The following is a 20,265-nucleotide window of genomic DNA, read 5'->3' on the forward strand; positions in this document are numbered from 1 at the left end:
GTGGTAGTGTTCTGTTCTCCCAGACCGTTGGCCTGGAGTAACATTAGAAAGGGATAAATAATGGGGTGGTGGGTTTTTTACTGAGGGCTAATAGTTGGCAGGGTACTTTTCTTTTTTCCCCGTTTTGTTTTTACCTGCATGTAATGTAAGGTGAGCAGTGACTGGCCTCACAGTCCAGTACAGTAGGTGGCGGTGTATGCACCTAAAAGTTGGATGCGATCCGCCAATCCAATCCCAAAGAAGAAGAAGAAGAAGAAGAAGAAGAAGATCTAACCGTTTACGTCAAAGCTCGTCTCTGCCACTGCGCTCGCTCCCAGAAGCTAGCTAGCTAATCACCTCGAGACGGACGGTGGAATCAAAAGTAGTGACAAGAAGATGGCGGAGTGATTGGGTTGCGCTTTGAAGGAAAGCAGCGACCCTTGATTGTCCTAAAATATTCTACGAAGAAAGGAGAATCACATCCAAATTGTAGCCATCTTCGGAAATTTGACAAAAAATAAGAATATTGCCCCTCTTGCGGAGGTGGTTCAAACAGATCGAACGGAATTTCGCAGTTCCACTGGTGTCCGATAGCTCTAGTGGGCTAACGTTAGCTAGCTACCCCGAGGCACTGGGCGACGGACATACTAGGCACATTAGGAGTGTTTTCAGAAGAATCGTGTTCCCTTTTTCGTGATGTGTTGGTTTTATTTTTTCCAAGATTTTTTACTAGCTAGCTAGCGAATAACGCTTGAAAAGAAACACTGTTCTAGCTAGCTGGCTAACGTTACATTGTTTCAAGTACATCGCCCACGAGCAGCCAGGACTTCTGTGTATGTTCTGATACGAGCTGGCCGAGAAGGGAAACCGACGGCGCAGTCCCAGAAAATCCTATTTTAAACTGATCAGGAGTTGCTCGTGATTTTGAGGATATGGCAAGCAGCAGCGGCTCTAAAGCCGAATTTATTGTCGGTGGGAAATACAAGCTTGTCAGAAAAATTGGATCTGGGTCATTTGGTGACATATACCTCGCGATCAACATCACAAATGGAGAGGTAAAAAAATATATATATATCAATTTCACCAAGTGGGTAACTGTTAATGTTAACTAGCTAACCGTTTAGCTCTGTCAATCAACAGCCAAGCTGACTCACCGAGATTTAACAGGGGTATATTCGTACGGGAAAAGTTTACCGTTTAAGAACCAACCGAAACGGGGAGTAATTAACGTGTATTTATCCATTAGAAAATTGTTCAACGATACAGAATGATAGCTACGTTAGCCTAGCTAGCTACGTTAGCCTAGCTAGCCAACTGTCATCTAAGATAGTAGATATTGGTTACAGTAAACCGTATAAATAACGTTATTTTAGCATAGTAAATTAGGATTGCATTAATACATCTTTATTTAGTTAGCCAATTAGGCTACTGGAAAGTAACTTGGATATATTGTACTAAGCTACATAACTGATCATTTTGTATTGCAGGAGGTAGCTGTAAAATTGGAATCTCAGAAAGCCAGACACCCACAGTTGTTATATGAAAGCAAACTGTACAAAATCTTACAAGGAGGAGTTGGAATCCCACACATAAGGTAATATACACGTAAATGTATTTTGAACAGTTTAATATTTGAGATGTATTTGAAAATGAGACGAGACATATATTTGTCTAACATTTGTACAAAGTTACATCTTGCCTGCAAACACATTTCTAGTTTACTCTACCATATGCCAGCTGGCGCTACAAGCTAGCTCTTATAGCTAACGTTAGCAAACTAGCTGGCAGTACTTTAATCTCCTTGGCTTCATTATTTTCCTTGGTCTTTGCTTATGGAAACGTTGCACATTTACTTTTTAACTTTAAGATTATTTCAACGCAACATCCGCCATGAACCATGTAGGGTTGTTCAGTGTCAGCTTTTAAGAAATGATCATGCAATCAAAAATTCGTGGTTGGAAATGGCCGCTCCTCTTTTGTTTGTTCCAACATGTCTTCCTTCCCTGTTAGAAAATGGCGGCTCAGCGCTTGCGAAAACAACTATCTGGGCCTAGTGGTTTTGTCTCCTCAAGGTGACTTCAACGCTAAAGTGTCACCTATAACGTCAAACACCTTAAAGTATTTTATTTTAGGTTTTGTCATTTACAAGGCCATTGAAGAGTGAGACTTTGATAATGACTTGGTTCACAGACACTGAATTTAGAATCGAGGTTGGCTGTAAAATGGATGTGCACTTTTTAAAAGTAGAACTGAGTTGCGAACCATAGTACTTATCCTTTCAACATATTTATTATCAACTAGCAGTGAAACGTGTTATGTCTTTTGTTTAGTTGTCATTGTGAATTTAGGGTGTTGTGACAAAATACACCACTTGTTTGCATTTGACTTGGAAAATGACATAAGGATACTATTACTAATGTGTGAATTCAGTAAAAGTCGTCAAAGCTTCTGAACAAAGAAACAATTGCGTTGAAGTTATGTACCTATTTGTTTTTGGGTAATGGCACAGTCAATGCTATTTAATGCTGAATAGTTAATGCTCTGATTAAGCTGGGCTGTCACAGTGGTGATGGTCAGGCTGGTCATTAGGCTCTGCTGCTTCAATGACTTAATTGAAGAAAGATAGGACTACTGGCCCTAACATGATCCTTATGGATCAGTTTTCTCCCACATGAACTCTCACCATGCCATAGTGATGTAGGGGCATCTAACTATTTATGCACTACTGAAACATTTGCAGTAGACATTTTGCCACACAATTGTATCTGCTATATCTCCAGGTTCCTTCCCTGGGTATTAATCTTGTAATGAATAAGGGAACACTGCCCTAAATGAGCAAGACAGCTTTGGTGGTTAAGCAATAAGGTAAAGAGAATTTCTGAATAGGACATGCTACCGCCCTTAGATACTAGCGCAATAAGTACACAGGCTAGTTTCACAGCTTACTTCCTTGGTTATGCAATTTAATCAAAGCCTTTGTTGGCAGGTTAGGTTTGCTTTGTGGTGGAGTACCCTGTGGACTGCCTGGATAAATAAGAAAGAGGGTTGTATAAGAGGGCGCTTCATGCTTCCTCTGTACAGTCATAGCCGGTTGTTTGTTTTCAGGTACATCATCAGCATGTGGCTGGTGCACCTGTCTACTTCTGTGCTTGGGGCCATTCCTGTTATGGAACTCGCCTGAGGGTTCTGCAAACATTCTGGAAAACTGGCACCACTTAATTGACCTCAGGTTTTATCTGGTGGTGAGCCAAGTTATTGACATGAAAATAATTCCATTCTATTACTGCCTAGTGGGTTTGTGCAAACCACTTTCACTTTAGTAAAAAAAAAAAAAAGACCAACAGATAAAGTCCACTGGAAACGTATCCAAATGCCATCTGTGTGTTGGTATGCTGTAAAACCTAAAGTCTCAAATAACCGCCTGTCCCCTTACAAAAAAAACTAGAGTAGATTACCGCTCCCGTGCATCACATGGGGATTTTATTTTTATTGAATAGCTCCCAATGTGTGTATGCTATAGACTTACCGTTTCTTGTAAAATAAAATAATATATAAAACAAAAGTGAGGCTTATGTTCACTCAGCTGTGCTTCACAAGTAATACAACAAATCTTTTACCGGTGTGATAATATACCTCATGTAGAAATATAATTTCAACAAGGTCTGAGAAGAACAACATTGGCAGGGCAATTCATGCATAGCCAATATGCAGTGATAATGTATTGTGCCTGTAGCCTACTGTAGTGGTTCCCAAACCTTTTTCGGTTACTGTACCACCAACTGAATTTTGCTTTACCTGAAGTACCCCATGTGCATTTTACCAGTAGGCCTATGGTCTCATGAGTCTTCTCAAATACCCCCTGTGGATTGGCCAACTACTCCCAAGGGTCCTAGTACCCCTGGTTGGGAACTACTGACCTACTGCACAAACCTCACTGCTGTATAACTCTTTTTACCAAAGGTGCATCGACTTGCATTTTTTTAAAGTAATGTATAAAACATTGAGTGGTAGATCTCGGCTAGCGTTTTGACTAGAGGTCGACCGATTATGATTTTTCAACGCCGATTCCGATTTATTGGAGGACCCAAAAAAAAAAGCCGATGCCGTTTTAAAAAAAAATATTTATTTGTAATAATGACAATTACAACAATACTGAATGAACACTTATTTTAACTTAATATAATACATCAATAAAATCAATTTAGCCTCAAATAAATAATGAAACATGTTCAATTTGGTTTACATAATGCAAAAACACAGTGTTGGAGAAAGTAAAAGTGCAATATGTGCCATGTAAAAAAGCTAACGTTTAAGTTCCTTGCTCAGAACATGAGAACATATGAAAGCTGGTGGTTCCTTCTAGCATGAATCTTCAATATTCCCAGGTAAGAAGTTTTAGGTTGTAGTTATTAAAGGACTATTTCTCTCTATACCATTTTGTATTTCATATACCTTTGACTATTGGATGTTCTTATAGGCACTTTAGTATTGCCAGTGTAACAGTATAGCTTCCGTCCCTCTCCTCGCACCGAACCAGGAACACATTGACAGCAGCCATCCTCGAAGCATCGTTACCCATCGCTCCACAAAAGCCACGGCTCTTGCAGAGCAAGGGGAACAACTACTTCAATGTCTCAGAGCGAGTGACGTCACTGATTTGAAACGTTATTAGCGCGCACCCTGCTAACTAGCTAGCCATTTCACATCGGTTACACCAGCCTAATCTCGGGAGTTGATAGGCTTGAAGTCATAAACAGCTCAATGCTTGAAGCACAGTTAAGAGCTGCTGGAAAATGCACGAAAGTGCTCTTTGAATGAATGCTCACAAGCCTGCTGCCGCCTACCACCGCTCAGTCAGACTGCACTATCAAATATCAAATCATAGACTTAATTATAGCATAACACACAGAAATACGCGCCATTAATATGGTCAAATCTGGAAACTATAATTTCGAAAACAAAATGTTTATTCTTTCAGTGAAATACTGAACCGTTCCGTATTTTATCTAACGGGTGGCATCCATAAGTCTAAATATTCCTGTTACATTGAAGGTTGTGCAATGTTATGTCATAATTATGTAAAATTCTGGCAAATTAGTTCGCAGTGGCCCAAACTGTTGCATATACCCTGACTCTGCGTGTAATGAACGCAAGAGAAGTGACACAATTTCCCTAGTTAAAAGAAATTCATGTTAGCAGGGAATATTAACTAAATATGCAGGTTTAAAAATATATACTTGTGTATTGATTTTAAGAAAGGCGTTTATGGTTAGGTACACATTGGTGCAACGACTGCTTTTTTTCCCCGAATGAGCTTGTTAAATCACCCGTTTGGCAAAGTAGGCTATGATTCAAGGATAAATTAACAGGCACGGGATCGATTATATGCAACGCAGGACAAGCTAGATAAACTAGTAATATCATCAACCATGTGTAGTTAACTAGTGATTATGTTAAGGTTGGTTTATTTTTTATAAGATACATTTAATGCTAGCTAGCACCTTACCTTGGCTCCTTGCTGCACTCGCATAACAGGTAGTCAGCCTGCCACGCAGTCTCCTTGTGGAGTGCAATATGATCGGTGTCCAAAAATGCCGATTTACAGATTGTTATGAAAACTTGAAATCGGCCCTAATTAATCGGCCATTCCGATTAATCGGTCGACCTCTAATTTTGACTCGGTGATCTTGACTCCTAAAAGGTTGGCAACCACTGCTTTACAACATCCACAACTATTTGAGCTACAAACAAACCACCATCGAAAGATTACTCTCACGAGCATAACAATGTTAGTTTCGCTCTACAACATCCACAAGATATATGGCAGTTGCCTGAACTCTGTCGCAGTCATCCTAATTTCGACAATGTCTTCTCACAAAACCGACTGTCCAGACAGTTGGCGCTACAAACTGTCACCAATTTCGAAAGGGGAGACTCCAACCAGCTTTGGGGGGGTAGGGGTCTAAAGTTAACCAGTACTGTGCTTTAAAAATGGCACAGCGTGCATAGGAGGTATGCAGCCTGAGTTTTCTTATCTCAGATATAGGACACACACACTACTTATGGTTTATTTGACTGTCTGTTATGCTATGTACAAATGCTTTATTCAATACATTTCTGTGGGCTATAGCACAAAAGCCAACTTCAATGTTTAATCAAATATCTATACAGTACCAGTCAAAAGTTTGGACTCACCTACTCATTCCAGGGTCTTTATTTTTTACATTGTAGAGATGATAGTGAAGATATCAAAACTATGAAATAATACACAGAATCATGTAACCAAAAAAGTTTTCAACAAATCATAATATATTTGAGATTCTTGAAAGTAGCTACCCTTTGCCTTGATGACAGCTTTGCACACTCATTGCATTCTCTCAACCAGCTTCATGAGGAATGCTTTTCCAATGATCTTGAAGGAGTTCCCACATATACTGAGCACTTGTTGGCTGCTTTTCCTTCACTCTGCGGTCCAACTCATCCCAAACCATCTCAAATGGGTCGTGGTCGGGTGACTGGAGTCCAGGTCATCTGATGCAGCAGTCCATCACTCTCCTTAGTCAAATAGCCATTACACAGCCTGGAGTTGTTGGAAAACTGTTGAAAAACAAATGAAAGTCACACTAAGCGCAAACCAGATAGGATGACATATTGCTGCAGAATGCTGTGGTAGCCATGCTGGATAAGTGTGGACCTTGGCATGGTGGCTTACTGGTAACCTGGACTCTAGAGCTGCATTTTGTGAGTTAGCTACATACCATGTAGACCTGTTGGGTAACTCAAGTCATGGATATGCCCAGCCCTTGACTGTTGCCAGGTAATGAGGATTTTGAATTTGCATGAATGAAAGCAGTGGTGATCAGCTGGTCCCTCTGGCAGAGACTGGGAGTTACACAGGCCTTTAAAGAATACTTGTTACATTTTATTAATTTTGCATTAGTGTGCACTGCAGGGCGGTACAGACTTTGAGGCCTAGTGAGTGGTGTCGTATGCTGTAAAGTGCGATTTTGAATTTAGCTGTTTTAGAATTTTTGGAAAGGTTGTTACTATAGGACCAAGCAGGGAGATTAAAAGAACTCAACAACTTTTTCAAAGCCAGAAGAACCTGCTAAACAAGTCCCACCTACCCCACACTGCCTGTTGCAATTGTATGGCTTTGTTATAATGAACAGAAAGGGAAGGCTTGTGCATTCTCTCTTGGGTCCATTGAGATTGAAACCTTGTTCTTTTATTAATTCCACCTTCAATAAATGCAGGGCCCATCTATTCGTTAGTGACACGTCTCTTGTTTCTTTCCTTAATTGAGTTCCTTTTTGTAGTTACATGTTGGATTGGGTCTCTTAAGCTTGGGTATCTACTGATATTATGCCCATATTTCTCCTGTTTTTGTTTTTGATCAGCATGCTGTTGGCCTCTCTAAAAGAGGAAATTATTCTGAGGCCTGTAGTTTCCTGTAATGTGTTTGCCTGAGCAGTTTTTATGAACAGTATTCAACTAGAGGATTGCTTATTGTGCTTGGACTCTAATTGACTGTAGTTTAACATGTAGCCTAGATGGCATGCACATTGTCTGTACAATTTTATATGGTTTGAGTAAAGAGTTGTCTGCCCTGATTTGCCAGGGTTCTTTGTATTGTCTTTTTTTCTCTGACTTTCTCCATATTGCTCAAATGTAGCAGCACACCTTCAGCCTGTCAAGGTACATGGTTTATCAGCATATTGAGTTTTTCCTGTTTTGCTTTCAGAAGATTGGCATGTTTTAAATTGTTCTGTATCTGAATTGGCTATGGCCTGGAATATTCCACTGACAATTCCAACATGGATCTACCCACCTCTAGAGCTTTGCATAGGCCTACCACATTTTACCACCATACTTTTTTGGCAGCCACATGTTGGCTGTTACTCATGTGCTTGGGGGGCTGTGTCCAGGGGGGGTATAAGGATGTTGAAGTGCAGAGTTTTCTTTATTCAAGGTACATTTGCTCTGCTGCCATCATGGACGGTCTTTTGAAATCGTGCTGTTGACCAACACACTTACAGTGCTCGACATTAATGCTTGTCCTCTTGTCTGGAACAAGTGAAAGAAACAAGAATATAGAATTAGGTTGTCCAAATGAAGTATAAAAAAATCACGTCAACCTATTACTCTGATAAGAATTGTATCAGAGAGGCCAATATTAAAATACATTTTTCATATAAATAAATAAAGCCTACATGTCAAGTTGTAGATATGCATATTGGCTACAGCCTTATGTCCATACCAATGCTGACATAGGGGAGGCACAAGACAATGTAGCCAACATTTTTAATTGAGACCAAATCATGTTTGACAACCAATAACGAAGGCTGAATAACATTAACGTCTAAAGGCTTGATTCTGTCGACATACTCGAGGCACGGGTTGTTCAGATGGTCACAAGACCGGTGAGTGAAGGACTGTCGGTGGCTGTTGCGCACCGCACATCACCCACTTTGAATCTGAGAGGAGGCGGTCACCATTTTAAAACTATTTAACCATCAACTTAATTGTTTAAAACTTGGACAATTTGTCATTTTATGAAGAATGTATTACCTTACATTTACATTTTAGTCATTTAGCAGATGCTCTTATCCAGAGCGACTTACAGTAGTGAATGCATACATTTCATACATTTTTTCCCCCCGTACTGGTCCCCCATGGGAATCGAACCCACAACCCTGGCGTTGCAAACACCATGCTCTACCAACTGAGCCACACGGGACCACCGTGTTTCTAAGACCATAGATATGTTGAGGGGAATTATATAAACATTTAGGCTTAATATGCCGTTTTCCTCATGCTATATTAGTTTTCCAATCTTTTTTCATTATTCAGTCCCCTCTTTCTTAATTTTAATCATTCACATGTAACCAATCGTGCGTGCAGTGCGCTTTTGAAAAAGGTGTTTTCCGCTTATTGCGTTTTGGAACAGTCCTGCATAGCCTACAGCCATATGCGCATTGAGCTTATAATATGAAAAAAAATATTTTTAGCAACATTTTTAAGCTAAACAGTCTGTTACATCAGCCTCGATGGTAATTAAAAAATATATATAATTATGTGCAGTGGTTGTATGAATTTTGGATCTGTCGTCCCAGAACTGTCCTAGGGTCTGTTTTTGAACTATTTTATGAAGACATAAAATGTATTTGATTTCGATGTTGCAATATTCAATAGGCTATCAAGGGTGGCCAACTATCCTCCAGGAGAGCCTTAAAGGGCAGTGTTGTATTTAAAGACATGCTTGTATATGCAAAGAAGCCAATAGGTAGACTTTAGCCTACATTTTTGTCTGATACTCTATGGTAAAAAAGATAGTAGGCCTAATGCATTTTATTTTCTAAAGTGGTGTCTGGAAATCCTACAATGTCAAAGTTGTTAGTTCATTTTTAATTGTTGGACAAGTGACTTGAGCTTTTGGACAAGTGAAAAATCAACCCTACTTGTCGTAATGACAAGTGGCTAAAAGGTTATTGTCAAGCCCTGCCTTAGCTAATTCCAAAAGATCTGTCGGAGCAGAAAAATGGCAGTGTGGACTCTTGCAGGGCCCTAATCGGTTTTATTTTTTAGCTTGACTGTTTTAGTTTTTCCTTAAATTCTGCTTGCTCAGGTTTCTGTTTACCCTGTTCTGGTTTTCGCTCTCAATCTACGTTTAAAAAAAAACCCATCTAAATTGTTGTTTTTCTAAGACTGCAACAATGCTTAAGCCACATCAGACTTGAGGTCTGGGAAGATTTTTGGGTGTAGTTACCCTTTTTAATTCCAGTGCTCACCAGTAAGAGGGTGTTTAGCTGTGGTTTTTGTAGTGCACGTGATGGTAGTTTGCTGAACAATATACCCACTGATTGATGTAAGTAATTAAGATTTAATTCTGCCAGGTAATAGGGATGTAACGATTCACTGATTGGCATCAGTTCCAGGTTCAAATTTGTAAGGTGGACGTAGCACGCATCACTCAAAATAGTTTCTAAATTTATGAATCGCCGATTCACTTTTTTCCCCCTCAGGTTTTTACTTTCTACCTTCCCAAATTACCTTGTTTTGTGACAGTTGGTGCGTCCTCTCCTTAAGTGTCGAACTAGGCATGTAACTGTGAATCATTGATCAAGTCATTTTGCATGCTGAACAACCCAGGCAATATCAGTAGCCTAGTCAAACGGTGCGCGGCTTCGTACGCTGATCAAACGAGTGGTAGGCCGCATGTCACCTTCAGCATTCAAATGTGTAATGGCTTAAGCAATATTATTATTGGAATTGCAACTGTCATTTGCTTGGTTATTGTAATCAAATGCGCTGCTAACTGTTAGGCTACATTAGATTTTATTTCAATTGTTCTGGTTCACCATCAGCAATAGCTTTGGTAGTTTTGCCTTAAACAATCAGTGTATATGGTCATTTTTTGAAATACTGGGTTAAGTTGATAATTTCATAACGGGCACAGCAATGGCTTTTTCTACCCGCACTGCACGGGTCAAAGCAGGAGGAAAATAACTTCCAAACAGTCTAAACCATTCAAGTTTGAGATGAGGGTGAAATCCTAAGTTCTATATATTTTCATTGGCTATATAATTGCATATTTAAGATAAATATCCATACATTACTTGCTCAAACACTTTGACTGGTGATGGTGATTTCCAAATCACTGATACATTCTGTTCATGGCGTCTTATAAACTTGGGCAAATGTAATAAATGTTCAATACATTTAGTTGATTCCCTACTAAGTACATCTTTTTAGGGGGTGACCTCACTGCAGTTCCCCCTCCCCGACGTAGAATATCACTGAATTACATTATCCTGAAATTTACACACTATTTACTCTATCACCCTTGTTTGTTTCTGGTCTTTCTCTCCTCCAGACATTGATGCTTTTGAAAACTGGGACTTACAGTTTTTCTTGCCACCACAAATCAAATGACACTACCTTAAAATTGGTAAATTTAGGTTTTTACATCAATGACCTTAAATTAATTGCATTTATCACTAATCAAAATGAAAAGACATCAGTAAATTAATTTGCTCAAGAACATTTTTCCATTAATATGAAGTTGGTCCCCCCTTTGCTGCTATAACAGCTTCTGCTTTTCTGCTAAGGCTTTCCCCTAGATGTTGGAACATTGCTGCAGGGACTTGCTTCCTTTCAGCCATGAGCATTAGTGAGGTTGGTCAGTGATGTTGGGTGATTAGGACTGGCTTGCAGTCGACGCTCCAATTGATCACAAAGGTGTTCAATGGGGTTGAGGTCAGGGACTCTGTGCAGGCTTGTCAAGTTATTCCATACTGATCTCAACAAACCATTTCTGTATGGACCTCTTTGTGCATGGGGGCATTGTCATGCTGAAACAGGAAAGGGCCTTCCCCAAACTGTTGCCACAAAGTTGCAAGCACAGAATCTTCGAGAACAGGTATTCCCAAACTGGGGTAGCGCAATGTGATTCACATTTTCAAACTGTCCATCTGTATTTTCCAACGGGGCTATACATTTGGGTGAGTTTTTTATTTTTTTCTTGCCTGACTAGCCTCGTTTCACTGCCAAAAATAACATTAAACCATCTAGTGTTTAGTGAAATAACACTGTCAAATACAGGTAGCCTAGTCCAATAATTAACATCCAATCACATTAACCGTTACACTCTCGCGTGAATTCCACTAACGGTCCGTATGTAGCCAAATGTAGCTGCTGCGCATGTTATCTGTACTAATCAGGGCTCTACACTAACTCCCCCCCCCACCCCCCCCACCCCCCAAGGAGTACATGTGCTCCTCAATTAAAACATGTAGGAGGACCCAAAGAAATTTAGGAACTTGTAAAAAAATGTTCAAGTAATGGAGTTTATTAACAAACAATTTATTACATACATATTTATTCTATGTGTGTGCGTGTACTACGGGACATACATATGTGCAACAGCACATACCACCAAAATCACACACTGACCCATGCCTACTAGACACAAAGGATATCAGTTGTCCAGCTGCTTTTGTATGTTGGCCGTCTGGTACGCTTAGAGGTCAGCCAGCGGTCCACGGCAGGAGTGGGATCGAACTCCTCGACAGAAGGGCCCCTCCAGGCTGATCCTCATCAGGTCTTCGGTGGTGGAGACCCCAAAGCAGCTTCAACCTTTGTCAACATGGTCTCCCACTGTAGGACTTGTCCTTGAAATTGTGGCTGACCAGGATTTTCAGCCCCTGCTACTCATCCTGGATTGGAGCCATGTTGCAGCCTGATCGGCAGGATTGAACAGAGCAAGTGAGTTTGCAAATATGCAAAGTTAACATTGTCTCATATGGCAATGCAGAGTCAAATAAATTCTTACCTTTTCTAGAGGCTCCTTAATGCCTCATCGGGTCTGCTACACGATTGCCAAAGGTGAGAAGGCTGGCCTGGTCTTCTGGCCATGTGTCAGGGTTTAGCACTCTGAAAGACTCCACTGGGGTCTGGACACCCTCATCCTTCAGCAAACCATCAAACCTGGTTTTGACATCATCCACGCTGATGTTGATGGCCGCCTCTGTGCTGCTTCAGCTGGGGATTGGTGAGGTCCGTGAAGCCTTTTAGATTCCCCTTCAGTGTTATTCCCTTTAACAGAAATAAAACACACAGAGACACGCACATATCATCAGCATGAAATGTCTGGCCGTTTCTGTCTCCATATATATTTTTAAGACCTCTCCACTGCATTTCCCTCCTTAACCTCAAATCTGTCTATTGGGCAACGAATACATTGATTCCCACATTGAGAATCTGTCTCAATCATCGATTTCTCACATCCTAACAAGCTCTCATCCTAACACACCTGGAATCTCCTTTCATCACCCTGCTGCTGAGCAAGCATGGTCTGGATCTTCTCCAGCATTCCTCCTGCCTTTGCCCTAAGCTTTAGTACTTCCAGTCTGGTCACTGTCTTCCTCAACTCAGATGTGGCTTGGGGGAGGATCAGGTCATTCCTTTACAGGGTGAGGCTGTGAGGATAGCTCCTCAAACATGTCTGAGAAAATGGCAGAATACATGAGTGCATTCTCCAATTCCCGCTTTCTGTTAAGTAGTGAGTAAATAAGCTGTCACCTGTCAATTACTTAATTCTGAAAGTTAATTTGAGTCTTGAACCTATTATTTAAAACTAGTGTGGTATTACATTTCCTGTTTAAAACTGACCTTTGCCCGCCCTTGAACTTCCGCTGTTGTTGATGCTCGGCCAGGTGCTCCTTGTGCTGCAGAACAACGGAGTACTGGCCTTCGTCAGTGGCAAGGTCCTTGTCTTGTCCATGCCGCAGGAACACTTTGTGGGCATGGGGGATCCAGGGAGTTCTCTTGACGGTAGACGGTGTGAAAATATCCACACTGAGCTCTTGCCTGAGAACATAGAGCTCTTGTTTGGAATTGCCGCTGAAGTGATAAGTCTTCTATATCGCATTCAGAAGATCGTACATGACAGACCCCATTGGCTCTTTCTTCTGAATGGTCAGTATTGCCAGCTCTAGCCTGTGAAAGTCAGAACAGAATCTTCCAAACAATTCACCTTCTTCCCCCCCGTCTCTTGAGCCAACAAAACAATAATTCAGTGGTATTTACCATTCCAACACTTAGCGCGTGCGCACGCACACACACAGTATTTAACATTCTCTGCTAGCAAATAAAACAAAATCATAGGTTTGTAACTAATAAATTCTGTGGCATACAGTGGATTGGGATTATATGCCCCCTTGCCTCTCTCTGCAGGTGGGAAATCACGCCCCCACGGTGGCCCATGCTCACGGAGGCACCATCTGCCCTGAAGGAGATGCACTTCTTCATCCATGACCCTCCATCCTCCTCTGGGCTAACGGCACGAAATGCGGCCTTGGTGGCATCCAAAAAACCTCGAATGACAACACAACAACAAAAAAACGATTATACAAAAGTATTTCTGACAAACTAAATTCTATCGCCATTACGATTAATGATTGAACTTTATACAAGATTAAAGCCTATAAGAGAAGCAACTTAGCAATGGCATGGGAGTGCTCAAGGGTCTGTTGTCCGACTAGGAGTTTGACTGGCTTGCCATCCTCCAACAAGCGCACGTAGACAATCTCGCATTCGGTGTTGGATTTATCAGTGTCTCTGTTTATTAGAACGGCAAGATGCTTCGCTGACAGGCTCTCTTATGTCAGCAATTTGACTGATCATCTCTGCACATCTTACTTCATTGTCATATGTGGGATTAATGTCAACTCCATTTTTGTGGTCGAGTCTGATAAGCAGCCCAAATTTGACGAAAGGTTATTTTGCAAATGAAGTATGCAATGTTTATTTTCAGCTGCCTCCTCTTCTCAGACAGCAGCACTTTCCTCCAAGGCTGCTGACACAGTGCCTGATGAGTATTATTCCCCCCCCCCCCGTCTCAACAGGTACAGATCTCTGCACTGGCTATGCCAACGCGAGATGTTATGTTTCGCTACGCTATCCTTTTCAGATGTGGGTTTCCTGACACGAAGGACGTGTTGACTGCCTGTTTCTGCCCTGAACAATATTTGCAGACCATGGCGTTGTTTTCGAACTCTAGCCATGGGAACATTTTGAGCCAATTCGCATTGATTCTGTATGTTCTCCCTCCGCCGGCTACAGTTGACGTGACAGCAGGGGTCTCGGCAGCTTCGCTAACGTTGTTCTCGGCAGCTTCGCTAACGTTGTTCTCGGCAGCTTCGCTAACGTTAGCCACCTCAGGTAAACCTTGTGAAGAAGCTTCATTAGTTGAACCTTGCGCATCCCCCTCGCCGGATTCCTCTTGTCTCTTTTTCGCTTAAATAAAATTGAATGGGCTTCATTTTCAGTGATGTCTGCACGTTACTTTTTCCCAGTGTTCACCTTTCTGTCACTCTGACTGGACTGTGTCATCACAGAACAATACTGTGGTTGGCGCATGACACTTAGAAATGTGAGACTTGTAGTTTTTAAACAATTAGCAGCGGGGGAGAAATGGATTACGGTAGGTTGAAATTATTTACGAGTAAAGATTATTCAGATTCGCACATCTATTTTTAGGGGCAAGTGTGAATGAAATACTTGCGCTGTAGAACCCTGCTGATGGCGCAAAAGCCATGACAGGGAGACATAGTTCAGTGGTAATGTGCGTGCAAACAGTTGCTCCCGACGCCACTTGGGTACACTGTAGCATCCACCGAGAGGCTCTTGCTGCCAAGGGAATGCCTGACAGCTTTAAAGACGTTTTGGAGCCTTACAGTGAAAAGGGTTAACTTTGTTAAAGCAAGGCTCCTGAACTCTTGTCTTTTTGCTCTATGCAATGATATGGGCAGTGACCATCTAATGCTTTTACAACCTACAGAAGTGCGCTGATTGTCAATCTGGGTGATGTTTTTTCTCGCCTGAATGATCTGAATCTAAGATTACAGGGACTCTCCAACTATATTCAATGTGCGGGACAAAATTGATGTTATGATTAAGAAGTTGGAGCTCTTCTCTGTCTGCATTAACAAGGACAACACACAGGTCTTTCCATTGTATGTTTTTATTTTTGCAAATGAACTCAAGCTTACTGACAATGTCAAATGTGATATAGCGAAGCACCTGAGTGAGTTGTGTGTGCAATTACGCATTTACTTTCCTGAAACGGATGACACAAACAACTGGATTCCTTATCCCTTTCATGCCCTGCCTCCAGTCCACTTACCGATGTCTGAACAAGAGAGCCTCATCAAAATTGCAACAAGCGGTTTTGTGAAACTTTAATCAGAAGCCACTGCCAGGTTTCTGGCTTGGGCTATGGTCAGAGTATCCTGCCTTGGCAAATCACTCTGTTAACCTCCCTGGGCAAGGTGGAACGTTTGCATCCCACCTAGTCAACAGCCAGTGGAATCGTGTGGCGCGAAATACAAATACCTCATAAATGCTTCAATTTCTCAAACATATGACTATTTTACACCATTTTAAAGACAAGACTCTCGTTAATCTAACCACACTGTCCAATTTCAAAAAGGCTTTACAGCGAAAGCAAACATTAGATTATGTCAGGAGAGTACCCTGCCAAAAATAATCACACAGCCATTTTCAAAGCATGCATATATGTCACAAAAACCAAAACCACAGCTAAATGCAGCACTAACCTTTGATCTTCATCAGATGACACTCCTAGGACATTATGTTATACAATACATGCATGTTTTGTTCAATCAAGTTCATATTGGCCTTCCCTGTAGCTCAGTTGGTAGAGCATGGTGTTTGCAACACCAGGGTTGTGGGTTCGTTTCCCACGGGGGGCCAGCACAGGGAAAGAAAAAAAAAAAAAAAATGTATGCATTCACTACTGTAAGTCGCTCTGGATAAGAGCGTCTGCTAAATGACAAATGTAAATGTCTAAAATGATATTTATATCAAAACCAGCTTTTTACATTAGCATGTGATGTTCAGAACTAGCATACCCACCGCAAACTTCCGGTGAATTTACTTAATTACTCACGATTAACGTTCACAAAATACATCATTATTTTAAGAATTATAGATACAGAACTCCTTTATGCAATTGCGGTATCAGATTTTAAAATAGCTTTTTGGCGAAAGCACATTGTGCAATATTCTGAGTAGATATCACGGCTAGCTAATTTGACACCCACCAACTTTGGCCCTCACCAAACTCAGATTTACTATAAGAAAAATTTGATTACCTTTGCTGTTCTTCGTCAGAATGCACTCCCAGGACTTCTACTTCAACAACAACATGTTGTTTTGGTTCGAAATAATCCATAGTTATATTCAAGTAGCTCCGTTTTGTTCGTACGTTCAGGTCAGTATCCGAAGGGTGACGCGCGGGCGCTTTCGTGACAAAAAATGTCAAAATATTCCATTACCGTACTTCGAAGCATGTCAAACGCTGTTTAAAATCAATTTTTATGCGATTTTTCTCGTAAAATAGCGATATTCCAACCGGGCGACGTTGTATTCTTTCAAAGAGAGAAAGAAAAACATGGAGTCCTCTCGTGCACACGCGCTCCAGTGTCAGTGTTCCCTGCCTGACCACTCTCAAGCTCCTGCTGTTTTTCGCCCAGAGACTGCAGAGCTCTCATTCCACTTTTCTGGCGCCTTCTGAGAGCCAATGAAAGCCTTAGAAAATGTCACGTTTCAGCAGAGATGGTGTATTTTTGATAGATGCCCTAGAAGGACAACAAATTGTCAGACAGGGCACTTCCTGTATGGAATCTTCTCAGGTTTTGGCCTGCCATATGAGTTCTGTTATACTCACAGACACCATTCAAACAGTTTTAGAAACCAAATCTACTAATTATATGCATATTCTCGTTTCTGGCTAAGAGTAGTAACCAGTTTAAATCGGGTACGTTTTTTATCCGGCTGTGCAAATACTGCCCCCTAGCCCCAACAGGTTTAAGACACTGATGCCTTTGAAACCGCGTACAACCCAACATTGCAGAGTAATATGCATCCTTTCAAGCACACCCTTCTCATTAACCTGTGGTGAGTTATTCACAATTTTCGATGAACAAATACGGTTTTAGATGGTTAAATAAAGAGCAAAAGTATTGATTATTATTATTATTTGTGCTCTGGTCCTATAAGAGCTCTTTGTCACTTCCCACGAGCTGTTTTGTGACACTCACTCATTCTTATGTTAATAACTGTATAGTATGTGTGTGGCAGGCTTACGATGGCAAAAAAAAAAACATTTGAGAGTGCGCTGACCCTGGTGCTAGAGGGGCTATGCAGCTGGAGGTTGAATGTTTGAATGGGTACAGGACTATAAAAAGTTTGGGAACCACTGGTTAGAATGTCAATGTAGGCTGTACCGTTAAGATTTCCCTTCACTGGAACTAAGGGGCCTAGCTCGAACCATGAAATACAACCCCAGACCATTATTCCTCCATTGCCAAACTTTACACTTTGCACTATGCAGGAAGCGTTCTCCTGGCATCCGCCAAACCCAGATTCGTCTGTTGGGCTGCCAGATGGTGACGCGTGATTCATCACTCCAGAGAACACGTTTCCACAGTCCAATGGCGGCAAGCTTTACGCCACTCCAGCTGATGTTTGGCATTGCGCATGGTGATCTTAGGCTTGTGTGCGGCTGCTCTGCCACGGAAACCCATTTCGTGAAACTTCCGACGAACTTCTTGTGCTCACGTTGATTTCGGAGGCAGTTTGGAACGCTATAGTGAGTGTTGCTACCGAGAACAGACGATTTTTACATGCTTCAGAACTTGGTGGTTCTGTGACCTTATGGCTTAACACTGCTCGGCTGAGCCATTGTTGCTCCTACACGTTTCCACTTCACAATAACAGCACTTACAGTTGACCAGGGCAGGATTTTGACGAACTGACTTGTTGGAAAGGTGGCATCCTATGATGGTGCCATGTTGAAAGACCCTGAGCTCTTCAGTAAGGCCATTGGAATGCCAATATTTGTCTATTGAGATTGCATGACTGTGTGCTCGATTTTATACACCTGTCCGCAACGGGTGTGGCTGAAATAACCCAATCCACTAATTTGAAGGGGTGTCCACATACTTTTGTGCATGTAATGTACGTCGTTCTCCTACAATACCTGTTTGTTTGGATTGTTGGACAAGATGGTTGCCTGGTGACTGCTGGTTTGGCAGTGTACTGGAGAGGTGTTGGGAATACCCCTGACGTCTAATGGCAGAGCTGTGAGGATAACATTTGATTACTCTTTAACTAGCACCAGGCCCCGCATGAAAAATGAAACCACCCGGTTAATGATAAATGAAGCCTCCCTCTGTAATTCACTAGAGTTCCAGGGGTTGTGATGGGGTTATGATGACCCCCATGCTCTTTAACCAGAAAATGCTGGTCATCTGTGAATAAAGCCATGCTTCTGGAACAACTGGTTAGGCCTAATCGCTAAACTCCACCCTCCACAAAATGTTTCGCCATGGTATTGACCTATGACCACACACGTTGCATTACCTTTTTTATGTTGCATAGGCCTAATAAATTACTAGGTGCAGTTTTACCTAAGACAACACCAATACTTAATTTTTATGGGTTAGCATGAATATTGACATATGGCTGGTGCTGTCTTGCAGGTGGTATGGCCAAGAAAAGGACTACAATGTCCTAGTGATGGACCTGCTGGGACCCAGTCTGGAAGACCTCTTCAACTTCTGCTCGCGCCGGTTCACCATGAAAACTGTACTAATGCTCGCAGACCAAGTAAGGCTTTGTTTCATCATTGCTCCTTATCTTTCACTTTGGCCCCTTCATGTGGCTGCTTTTTAAACATTTTATTAAGAAACCCAAAACACATACATTTTCTGGCTGCAAAAGGGAGAATGACTAAAACCCAAAAAATCTTACATAAACCCATTTTCTAAAGTGCCAAGACCAGTCTATTTTCAAGTTCTTGCGTTAACTGATTGAGAGCCGTATTTTTTTTTTTTCTCCACAGATGATCAGCAGAATCGAGTATGTGCACACAAAGAACTTCATTCACAGAGATATCAAGCCAGACAACTTTTTAATGGGTATTGGCCGTCACTGTAACAAGGTAAGCTTACAGCAGTTTCCCCGTCCTGAGATGCATTATGTTGACAATCTCTGACCTAGTTACTGCCTTTGTTTTATACAACGTTGTGTGAAGTGATCCAAGTAGGCCAAATGATCTTGTTTTTATACGCTTTGGTGGTGCCAAGTATTCTTTTGTAGAAAATATAATCCTCAGTGAGGCAAATCATGTGACTATTTTCTTTGAATAGGCTATGTGTCCTTGGTAATGGACATTTTAAGGCTAATTGTTTGTGGTTGGTTTAGTCCACTTGTTAAGGATGGAATGGTTTTGGTAGTCACATTAAGGTACTTTTACCATCAGGTAATACAAGCCCTCATGTTTCTTATAGTTGTGGATCTCTTTCAGATAATAGACAGGTGTTAGTAAGACAAAAAAAGGCTTCTGCATGATGTGTAATCCCATTTATTCTTTTCCCCCTTGCAGAAAATAATTAAGGTGTTTTTGGGATTCTTTTTTCATATACCAACTGTATTCAAGTTGCCTGATTTGTATTTTGTTTTTAAATAACTTACTATTTTGAGCCCTTGCAGACAGGCAACATTTGGCAAAGTTAAAGCAGGAATGCGTGTGTTTTAACACAGACCTGTCCACATGAACTGTGGAGGTTGTTAGTGTTATAAACTTATCAGTCAGCGACAGGCTAGTCTAATCAAAATGAAGCAGTACCTTTTGGGTATTCAAGCATTGAAGCCTGTATTACCATTTTTGGCAGTGCTGTCTGGAATAAGTGTTTA

The 20,265-nt window shown here is 41.3% G+C and overlaps 1 protein-coding gene across 6 annotated transcripts in view; it reads left to right on the top strand.

Annotated features, from left to right (window-relative positions):
* The first annotated feature begins 257 nt into the window (after nucleotides 1-257).
* csnk1a1 (casein kinase 1, alpha 1) overlaps nucleotides 258-20,265 on the top strand; it is a 34,973-nt gene continuing 14,965 nt past the window's right edge. For 5 of the 6 annotated variants that reach the window (XR_003871864.1, XR_003871869.1, XM_029733794.1 and 2 more), the window contains exons 1-4: nucleotides 258-1,034; nucleotides 1,467-1,573; nucleotides 19,050-19,176; nucleotides 19,412-19,510. Coding sequence is in view for 3 of the 6 variants with exons in the window: in XM_029733794.1 (XP_029589654.1) it covers nucleotides 912-1,034; nucleotides 1,467-1,573; nucleotides 19,050-19,176; nucleotides 19,412-19,510 (456 nt within the window). In the remaining 3 variants the exon portion in view is untranslated. The remainder of the gene's footprint in view (nucleotides 1,035-1,466; nucleotides 1,574-19,049; nucleotides 19,177-19,411; nucleotides 19,511-20,265) is intronic. The other variant, XR_003871871.1, reaches the window with a different exon arrangement.

Source organism: Salmo trutta, chromosome 3 (genome assembly GCF_901001165.1).
Source record: "Salmo trutta chromosome 3, fSalTru1.1, whole genome shotgun sequence".
Classification (NCBI taxonomy): domain Eukaryota; kingdom Metazoa; phylum Chordata; class Actinopteri; order Salmoniformes; family Salmonidae; genus Salmo; species Salmo trutta.